This window comes from Myotis brandtii, unplaced genomic scaffold, assembly GCF_000412655.1.
Source record: "Myotis brandtii unplaced genomic scaffold, ASM41265v1 scaffold208, whole genome shotgun sequence".
NCBI lineage: Eukaryota > Metazoa > Chordata > Mammalia > Chiroptera > Vespertilionidae > Myotis > Myotis brandtii.
In genome coordinates this window covers 2640384-2651034 of record NW_005357764.1, presented here as the reverse complement: position 1 = coordinate 2651034, position 10651 = coordinate 2640384, and the positions used below count along the sequence as shown (strand labels likewise).

The following is a 10651-nucleotide window of genomic DNA, read 5'->3' as shown; positions in this document are numbered from 1 at the left end:
AGAAAACCTTGGGTAAGGATTAAAAAATAAATGTCTATGCCCTGACCAGTTTGGCTCAGTGGATAGAGCGTCGGCCTGCGGACTGAAGGGTCCCAGGTTCGATTCCGGTCAAGGGCATGTACCTTGGTTGTGGGCACATCCCCAGTAGGAGGTGTGCAGGAGGCAGCTGATCGATGTTTCTATCTCTCTCCCTTCCTCTCTGTAAAAAATCAATAAAAAATATATTTTTTTAAAAAAAATGTCTAATAACAATAGTTAACACCTTGAAATCGTGTTTGGAGAATCAGGCATATACTGTGTGTGGGGGTCCCCCATAAATGAGCCATTTTCCTGACCTTCCTCATCCCTGAGGGCCCAGCTCCCAGCGACGCCATGTTCAGGTGAGGAAGCCGAGGTTCACGGTCCTGGAGTCACTGGCTCAGATGCGACTGCAGGTCCTCGATCCTGCCACTTACAGATGGAGCTCAGATCCCCCTGCCCCCACCGGCTGTTCAGAGGTTGCTTTTCCTAGGAACCAGAGTCAGTGTGCCTGGGCAGGTGTGGGCGAGCCCTTCTCACCAGTGCACGGACTCGACTCCCTTTACCCAAACGCCATTCTGCAACCACCACGCTGCGCGCTCCTCCCAGAGCACAAGGCACACGGACCCCAGGCTCGCAAAGCCCGAGCCCACAGTGAGGACCAGAGGCACCTTCTCCCCGCAGCCTGCCGCCGGCATGGCACCTACTAGCTGCCAGTCTGCAGTCACCTGTCATTCTAGATACCCGACCGGCTCCTGTCATTCTGAATCCAAGACACCTTCTCACAAAGACAACTCTCCAAGTAACTGTCAAATAGTTTACAACTAGCTCCACAAACAAAGGGAAGAGTCCAGTCGAATGGACACCTGGCCCCCTGACCTCTCCCGTGTTCAGGTGGCTCCATGACTGCTCTGGGACGGTAGGGGAGCTACACACGCTGAGCTGGAAGTCCCTTCTCTGTAAAGCAGGGGCTGCCACCTGGGGGCTGCTGGACCCCCTATGTCTGAGGACTGGAGACATACGACCCTAAGGGCACCCGCCGCTGAGGATGAGCTGGCATCCCAGGTACATGGATTATGCTCCTTGGACTGGATTGTGGTGAGCTTTGACTGAACACAGCTGCAGGCTTCACCCCACCCCGGCCTGGGGCACGGGGACCGCCTGGGAGAGTCTATGGCCTGAAGTGGCTGAGTCCTGGCCCTGAAGGAGGCCTGGCTGACCAGCCCACGCTGTGTGAACACTGTCCTCACATAGACGTGGCACTTCCTCCTGGGGCAAGTCCTTCTAAATCCAGAATCGTAATTTTAGGACTAAAGTAGCAACCACCAGCCCTCTGTCCTACTGCATGTTTCTCGTCCCTCGTCCTGTGACATTCCAGCCTCGCCCTCTGCATGCTCCAGGGAGCAACTCCTCAGCTCCATCCACTCCCCACCCGAGGTGCTGACACGCGGGGCGAAGGACAAGGGCTAGTGGAGGTGAGCGCAGGGAGATGCTTCAAACGTGGAAACAGCCCTGCAGGGGGCACGGCGGAGGCCTCGGCACAGGGCGCACAGGGCGCTGATGCCTGCGGCCATTTCCCCCGCTGCACACACAGGTTGCGGCAGCCTGAAGCATGGAAACACAGCTGAAAGAGACCAGATTCCTGGGCACATCACCGGTCAGGACCAGCATGCCTCAGGGCCATCACAAACATGCGCAGCGCCTGCTTCAGACCCGGCTCCAAGCCGAGACCCTGCCCAGGAAGGACACGTGGAGCAGGGCACGCTGGCCAGGAGCGCCAGCCCCCAGGGGCCAGAGGAACATCCAGGCACAGGAAACACCTCACAGAAACAGGCATCTTAACACATAAGGGACAACACCTCCTTTTATAAAATATTTATTCTAAAAAAATCACACTGTACAAATTTAGATAGAACATTCTCAATACTCATATTTATAAAAATGGGAACACAGACGAGCTAACAAACTTCTGTTGCTGCTTCTTTTTAAATTAGGAAGAAGTGATTTTTTTTTTTTCAGGTACAATGATAGTAAGTGTCTAGAAGACATTCAAAGAGCTGGCCGACATAAAGCGGAAGTCACCTGCCGGCTCCCCCGGGGGCTCGGTGAGGTTCCCAGTGCTGGCCATGCAGCATGGAAGTTTGTGCTGGGGTGAAGCCAGCAGGGTGTGTTCATAATTCCCGTGGCTCTAACCAGGCGGGTTTCTGTGCAGCTGTTACAAAGGTCTGTACAGAGCACGAGCTCCCGCCAGGCGTGACTTCTGAAAGTTAAAAAGGACATTCCGAACTGTTTCCTACAGTTCAGTCTGTCCGCCCGCAGACGGAGGGGCGATGCTTTCACCTACTCCAGGCCAGGGAATCTTGGTTTCCTGAAAGGTTATTTTAAAAGCTTCGAGTTTCAGCTCCAGCATTTCAAGTGGCCTCACCTCCATGGCTCAGCTCCCCCTACCCTGACTCACCCTCTTTCTCGAACAGCGAGCAGGGACACGACTGTACCGCGGAAGCCCGGAGGACCCAGCATCACATGGACAGGGCAGAGGAGGCGCGGGGAGGCCAGTGCGGGAGCCTGAGCGGCGGCCTTCACCTCCGAGGTGGGAGTGGCCGTGTCACAGCCAGGGGAGCCAGGCGGGGTCCATGCGGAACCGGTTGTCCAGGCTGTTGGCGGCGGCCACCAGGGTGTTCACTTTGCTCTCCCCGCCTTCAAACTGGGCGAGGTTGTGCAGGCGGGTCATGATGGCGGTGACAGCTTTCTGCACCAGGGAGACCAGCTGCTGACTGTCCATGTTCTCGGGCTGCCCGGCGGCCGAGAGAGGAGAAGAGGTGTCCTCCTGTGTCTTTTTGTGCCAAGCGATGATCTCGTCCCGAAGCACAGTTTTCAGGATGCCGTCCACCTGTGCGAGGAGAGAAAGAAACGCTCACGTTCAAGCACGAATGACCAGCGGCCAGCTTCCCACTGAGAGGCAGCTGGGCCCAGCGGGCCTGCCTCCCAGGAGCGGAGGAGTCCGCAGCGGGCTGGGCTCTGCCAACACTGGCTTTCCGTCGGCAAGTGTGGTCCGAGCAAGCCTGGTGGCCACCCAGGGAGTCAGGGCTGAAGAAAGAGGGCACGGGAAGGAGGCGCCCACGTGGCAGCTCTGCTAAGGGCATGGAGCCACTGGAACTGTGTCCTCCACGGAGGTGGTGTCTGGGGTGCGTATGGCAGGAGGGAGAGCGAGTGCCTGGGGCGAGGGGTTGGAGAAGGGGCAGGAAACCAGAGGCAGGACTTGGGTACTGAGATCACCAAGGAAAGACAGCAGGCAATTCAAGAGAGGGACTGACTACGAAGCCTGCACACCTTCCTGAACTGAGATACCCAACAATAACCCACGTCACAGTCCAAGAATGCAGAGCACCCAGGACTGTTCAAAGCAACTTCACACGAACATGTCAACGGTTTTATCCCACGGTATTAGGTGCTAACAGCATGTGTTTTAAAGGAGATTCCCACACAGAATGGTCTGTTTTACTCACTGTAAAGGCATTCACTACATTTAGGCTGTGGAGACATTTTGGCCCCAAGTTTGGAGAAGGCCCAATTTCTTCCCATCTACACCAGCACAGCCTATGCACTGAGCAGCGTGTGGCGTTACTCCAAGCTGTAACAGGCCTTTAAAATAAGGAGCGCCTTATTGCCAATAAATCAGCAAGCAACAAGTGCTGGTGAGGATGTGTTCTATTGGTGGGATTGCAAACTGGTGCAGCCACTGTCGTAAATAGTATGGACCTTACTATTTTCCTCAAAACATAATAGATAGATCTACCATATGATCTAACAATTCCATTTCTGGGTATTTATCTGAAGAAATCCAAAACACTAATTCAAAAGTATATATGCACCATTGCATGTATATATGCATATATAGATGTTCACTGCAGCATTATTTACAATAAGCCAGATACATGATGCAGCCCAAGTGCCACTGATAGACAAGTGGGTAAAAAAGTAGTGGTGCATATATACAGTAGATTATTAGCCACAAAAAAGAATAAAATCTTGCCATTTGCAAAAACATTGATGGACCTAGAATGTATTATGCTAAGTGAAATACATCAGACAGAGAAAGATAAATACCACAGGATTTCTCTTATATGTGGAATCTAAAAAGCAAACAAAACAGAAACTAACAGATACAAAGGACAAACAGATAATGGCCAGATGGAATGGGGGTTGAGGGGCTGGTGGAAAAGGTGAGAGGATTAAGTAGTACAGACAGGTAGTTACAAAATAGTCACAGGGATGTGCAGTACAGCATAAGGAATATGGCCGATAATATTGTAACTGTGTATGTTGCCAGGAGAGTACTAGACTGATGGGGTGATTGCTTCGTGGGTTATATAAATGTCTAACGGCTATGCTGTACACCTGAAACTCACATAATAGTGTCATTTGTAATTGAAAAATGAATTTAAAAAGTAAATAAGGAGAGACTCTTTCTAGAGGTTTCAAACTGAATGCCATTCCCAGGAGTTCCCTACATTGGTTTCCAGAGGACAGCCTTTCTGTCTACCCGAGAACTTCACATCTCAAGCCCTAAAGCATAAATGGTTAACAGTGAACTGCTATTCACTGCATCAGAGCACCAACTCCTCACCAAGAAGAAACTGAAAGGCCATTTATATTTATTCATGTTCATAAGAGTTCACCACGACATCCCCAAATCGCCTTCCACACGTCGGATATGTGCAACGACACCTCAGAAAGACGTGTGGATATGTGAAGTCCTTGTTCACAATGAAGAGCTTATTCAATAGCTAAAAGCTGTCCTGAGTAAATGTGTTGGGAAAGCAATTAGAGTCTGAAGCCTCCTCTAGGCACAAACTGCTTATCTGAAAAAAAAAGAAAAGGAAAAAAGATATGGCTGGTCTCAGAAGTTAAAAAAAAAAAACAGAAAAAGTAAACTGTGTTCTGTCCTCCACTGTGAAGAGACAGTCCTCCCCTGGCTGTCCGACCTCTGACCTGCCACTCCCCTTCCCTGGCTCAGTTTCCCCACCTGCACAATTGCTGGGAGAACACGACGAGAATCCATCAGGACAGCCAGTGCAGCGCCAGGAGCCGAGACAGTGCCCGGGGATGGCAGACGTGCTGCCGCCCTGTCACGCGGGAGAGCTGTCACACACCCGCACGTGGCCCGGGCACCGTGCCACCTCTCACATCACTGGGGGTTTACAATGGGGCTCACGTGCCGCATTCATTTAGGCCCCATCTCCACGGCCCTCCAGAGAACACATCTGCTCTTTCAGAGAAAAAAGGTTTGCAAAGCGAGAAACAGAAGGCAGCTATAAAATGGAGTAAACCAAACTGACATGCAGTGCTAACAGTTGGGGGAGGTTACCCAAAAAAGGCTCCAGGTTCCTCACCATCCTAACACCTCTTTTTAAAGCCCTTTTCAAGTGAAGGAGCTTTCACTGTACGGCAACAACACGCCCTCCTAGCTCAGCTCTCCTCCTCACAAGCAGATCAGCACTTCCTGTGGGGTCACACGTGTACTGCATGACCCCAGCCTGTGCTTTTCACAGACAACCCATGACCTACCTTAAAGTTTGGCTGAGCAAAGCACCGGGCAACAGCAATCATGGAGGCGGTCAAGGGGCCAGAGACACCGATGGTGGTCAGAAATTCAGAAATATTGGGCGTGAGGCGAAAAGGAACAGGACGGTTGGCATCTAGGTCTCCAGTCGCGTCATTTATATCAAAGCGGAAGTAGGCGACATTCAATTTGCCAGTGTCCTAAGTTTCAGAAGGAGGCATTTTAGAACTTAAACAGCAGAACGCAACATCTAAAGGAGAGGGTCTGGCTACTCACACCACACTACCTGGGCAATCTGTAACATCTCGGGGTTGAGCCGATTTAAATGCAGGACGAACTCCGCGAAGCCAATCAGTGCGAGCTGGATGGTGAGCATCTTCCGGAACGTCCAGTAGTCTGTGGCGTTGGGGAAGGTGTGCAGAGCCCACTCCTTCAGCATGCTGCGCGGCACCATGTTGCTCTGCACTTCCTTGAGGATGTCTCGAAGGACCTGAAATGACATGCCACCCCATGACTCTCCCATCCAGCTCACTTATTCTTTTCCTCAAAAGGAAAACTCTCAAATTGTAACTTCTTACGTGGCACCAGTAGAGCTAATTTTGTCAATAACATATGCAGTGTCCTCTGGCTGCACGGGGGATGCACAGATTGGTCGGTTTCCCCCCCAGGGATCCACCTGTGGTGCTCTGAGCAACAATGGAGCCGTCTACTAGTAAATAAAGCCCTGGTGCATGAGGTGTTCCTGGGCTTGTCACTTCCCGTGTTTTAGGAAGCACAGAGAGCACAGAGAGTACATTACCTAATGCCCCGCAGCAACCCTGATAAACATGAACATCGCTTAGAAGAGGTTTGGCTGAGTTTGCAGTAAAGTTATTTTTAAAATTCTAACTCCTGAGCTGCTTTGTAAATGCAGGTAAAGAATTAGGAACCTCTCCAAGGTTGAAAACTTACCTTTTTTCCTGTTATAACAACCAATCTGCAGCAAATGTCACTCAGTGGACCTCTCGTTTCTACCAACTCACAGGTCCAAAACGGAACCTCTCACCCACCCCCCAACACACACACGCACACATGCACACACACAATGCTCATACTCTCTCACACACATATACACACACACATGTGCACACACACTATTCTGAGCACACTTGTCCTGGAAGCAGAAAGCAGCCGTTTCTGAGGCCTCGGGTGGCAGCTCGAATGCCTGACTGTCCCGAGTTAGTACCTGGTGGCTGGCTTGCGTCCCACGTGCCTGCACCGTGGCCAGCCTGTCGTAGTAGCGCGAGATGGGGTTGTCATGCTCGATGCCCTTCTTGGCACAGCGCTGCTTGTAGATCTCCACGAGGGAAAGAGAAGAGGGGTTGTCTTCCACGAGGCGCATCTGTGGAGACACCGCCACAACTCGCGGAACTGAGGAGAAAGGGGAGAGAAACGGGACAGCTGAGAGAGCATCACCACAGGCCTGCACTCGCTTCAGCCTCGATGTCCTGAGCAGAGGAAGTGGGTGTGGGGCAAATGGGCAAAGCTGGAAGGACGCTGAGCACACACCACGTACTGATGTAGCACACGTGGCACAGAGCTCAATCGACCGGTGACGGAGCCTGAGCTGCCATTACCCTGTGTTTAAGACCCAGAGGGACAGAAATGCTTTAGAAGGCAACCTTTAAAAACCGTAAAGAGCCCAGCTGACCTATAAGCATCGACCTATGAACCAGGAGGTCACGGTTTGACTCCCAGTCAGGGCGCATGCCCGGTTTGCAGGCTCAATCCCCAGTGTGGGGTGTGCAGGAGTCAGCTGGTCAGTGATTCTCTCTCATCATTGATGTTTCTCTCTCTCCCTCTCCCTTCCCCTCTCTGAAATCAATAAAAAACATATTTAAAAAAGAGAAAAAAACAAAACACAAAACAATAAAGAGGCTCTGCCAAACGCACTGGTGCTGCTGAGCAGCCGAGCAGCAGCTGTGAGCCTGTGCCCATCGCTAGGCCCTGTGACCACCTGCCCGTGGACTGCCTGCTAATGGACAAAGTCATTGTGGTCTAATGTCAGATAAACCACAGCTTCTGGTTTGCTTCCATGGCTTCAATTCATAAAGAAATCCAAAGGATCCCAGGGCGTGCGTATATATATATATATATGTGGGCTGGCACTTGGTGGTAGTCAAGAGTTTGTATCTTTGGCCCTGGCTGGTGTGCTCTGTGGTTAGAGCACCGGCCAGTGCACCAAAGGGTACAGATTTGATTCCTGGTCAAGAGCACGGACCTGGGTTGCAGGTTTGATCCCCAGCCCTGGTCGCAGCACTTGCAGGAAGCAACCAATCGATGTGTCTCTCTAACATTGATGTCTCTCTCCCTCTCTCTCTGATCCTCTTTCTTCCTCCCTGCAACTGTCTCTCTAAAAATCAATGGAAAAAAATATCCTCAGGTGAAGATTTAAAAAAAGAAGTTTGTATCTTTGGAAAAAGAGCAATCTATTACCCACAGCCGGGATCAACACTACGATCACATGACACGGTGTAAACATGCACACAGCTCTCCACGGACTTGTTTCTCAATCTACTTCTTATTTGGGCCATAATACATTTAAAGGTAAGAAATTTTAGGTCAAATTGGGTTAGATCACACCTTAGCTATCAGAAGAAAGTTCCATATACTATGTACTGCGATGGGCTCCTAGCCTTGGATTTAATACTAAAATAACTTGACAATGGCTTTCTTCTCTGGGTGGGATGGTAGGTGTCTCATCTGTTCCCATTACAGACAGAAACAGGTCACTCATGAGCCACCCAGGACACCTCAGTTATGGAAAGACCTCACTCAGATGCTGCCACCTGACCAAGATCCCTGCCACCCGACTTCGCGAGTCTTGTGTTTCACTCGCTGAAGGCAAGCTCGGGCCGTGCCCACGTCCTGCAGCGAGTGGCCCAGGAGTTCAGAGGCCTCGCTTCACAATCAAGTATGCTGGTAACAGACCCATAACAAGCCCTCCACTCAGCCCAGGTTTCACCAGAGCATGGGGGCTCCTGGGGGCGTCAAGGTGGCAGGGGGCACAGACCTAGCACCTCCATTCCCAAATACTTGTCAGAGCACCCACCTTGCAGTGAGGAGCCTAAAGGCTGGGGTGGGGGCTTCTCCAGGGCAGGGGTCCTGTCGAGGGACTGGCTCCTCCTTGCAAGGCCTGCCTTCTTGGCGTAGCTCAGTGCTTCTCAGTGCTGACACACGGCGCACGGGAAAGCCCTGACAGGCTGGCTACAGCGCACTGCTAGGGAGCCCCAAGTGCGGCCCTCCTACCTGTGAAAAATAAGTGCCTCTTTGTGGTTTCCTTTCTCTTCTCTAAGCAGGGGTTCAGCAGGCGAAGCAGCTGCAGCACGCGCTCCTCCCTCCGCGACTCTGTCAGGCAGGCATCATTCATGACCAGGTACGGGTAGATCTTGCCGTTGTGCCCGCGGATGTACAGCCTCCTGGCTGCGGTGTTGTGCTTCTGCACAATTTCCACCCTGGGCATAAACCTACCGGAACACACAAACGCTCTCAGTCTCAATTTCCAATCCTTTCCTTGGAAAAGAAAAGGGAGCTTTCCAAAAGCACTGGTGGAATTGTCATGGGAATTAAGACGCGTAGTTACCACGTTTGTTCACTCACACCCCACCCTTGTTCTGACAAGGTGTAAATAGTGCAATTATATCAAAAACCAGGGAGAAACCACGGCAGAGGGAAAACAAAAAGCAGAAAGATGAAGCTGGAGCTTCAAAAGAATCAAACCAGGGGTCCGACTCCAGGAGCTAGCTGTGGGTCGCTGCTCTGGCCCTGAGCACCACAGCGGCACGGGGAGGGCCCAGCTCCGGCCTCTGGGGGAGGGACGGCCCTGCCTGGCACACGCAGGTGCCCCGAGAAGCAAGCGAGGGACTGACACACCCCTGCCCTCACCTCCTCACCCTGGGCCTCGGCCCCGATACAGGTCAGAGAGGAGGGCGCTGGCCAGGCCCCAGGCAGGTCTGGGGGAAGGAAGACTGAATTCTGACGGTGGAAAAGCAGAGCTCTGTGTCTGAGTTAGAAATAACAGGAAGCACCTGACTATTTGTTAAGGGAGCCTCTCCACAGAACTCTTTACGTTTCAAATGAGATGCAACACACTCCACTGCATTCCACAGCATCTGGTGCTGTTTGAACACTGGGCTGTAAGTGTGAACAAAGACACGGGAACTTTATTTCGTCAAGTTCTATGGGGAGTCAGAAAAGCTTCTTTGGAAGCAAATACAAACTTGACTCAAACAAGACATTGAAGCCATCAGTCAGACCCTTTCAGGGCTGGTCACTGAAATCCTGGGACAGTCTTGTTTTCTGAGCGCGGCACCAGGCCTGCCTGCAGGCCTCTGCGGGCAGGGGATGTGCCATGATCGAGCCAGGCCCCGCTCACTCACCGAGCAATCTTGATATAATAGTGCGTCGGCTTTGGCATCAGGAACTCCCCTGGGATTTCCACTTCAGCTGTCTGCGCGGAGAAATTGCTCAAAAACCGACACTTTTCTTCTATGAGGAAGAATTTTGGAAGTTGCTTGGTTTTGGCCTCCAGAATTTTGATCCATTTTTTCAATTTAGAAATGAGGTTATGAAGCTTCATGGATCCTGGAACACTGAAGTCAAAATCTTCAAGATAAAACATGAATAAGCATTTCAGTCATCGGGCTCTTCCAATTCATCCCCAAGCCACTGCTCTGCGCCTCCCAGCTGGGAACAGTCTGCATCAAGCCCCAGAAGCCCTCTTGCTCTTTCTCGTGGAAATTGGGGCCTGAGACAGAGCGAAGCCCTTGGTGTGGCCGGCTCTCCAGTGCCACACAGACCTCACCCCAATCATGACCTGTCTTCTTCAGGAAGGATGGGGGGACCCCAGGGGACCCCTGCATAAACGTCTCAGCATGGAGCCCCCCCATCACCACTAAAAGGTGCCGGAAGCCTGCCTGCCACCACTAGAGGTCACCTCAGGCCTGTGTGAACACGAACACAGCACCAGGCGGCCCGAAGGAGACAATAACCAGGAGGAGAACGAGTTATACATCAGTTCCTCAGAAGGAA

At 51.8% G+C, this 10651-nt stretch overlaps 1 protein-coding gene across 1 annotated transcript in view; it reads right to left on the bottom strand.

The window, feature by feature from the left end:
- Positions 1–1878: 1878 nt before the first annotated feature.
- LOC102262684 (transformation/transcription domain-associated protein) overlaps positions 1879–10651 on the bottom strand; it is a 133276-nt gene continuing 124503 nt past the window's right edge. Inside the window, 6 exon segments of the mRNA XM_014539091.1 lie at positions 1879–2908; positions 5587–5781; positions 5868–6071; positions 6807–6991; positions 8870–9087; positions 10000–10225. Of these exon segments, the coding sequence (XP_014394577.1) occupies positions 2624–2908; positions 5587–5781; positions 5868–6071; positions 6807–6991; positions 8870–9087; positions 10000–10225 (1313 nt within the window). The 3' untranslated portion in view covers positions 1879–2623.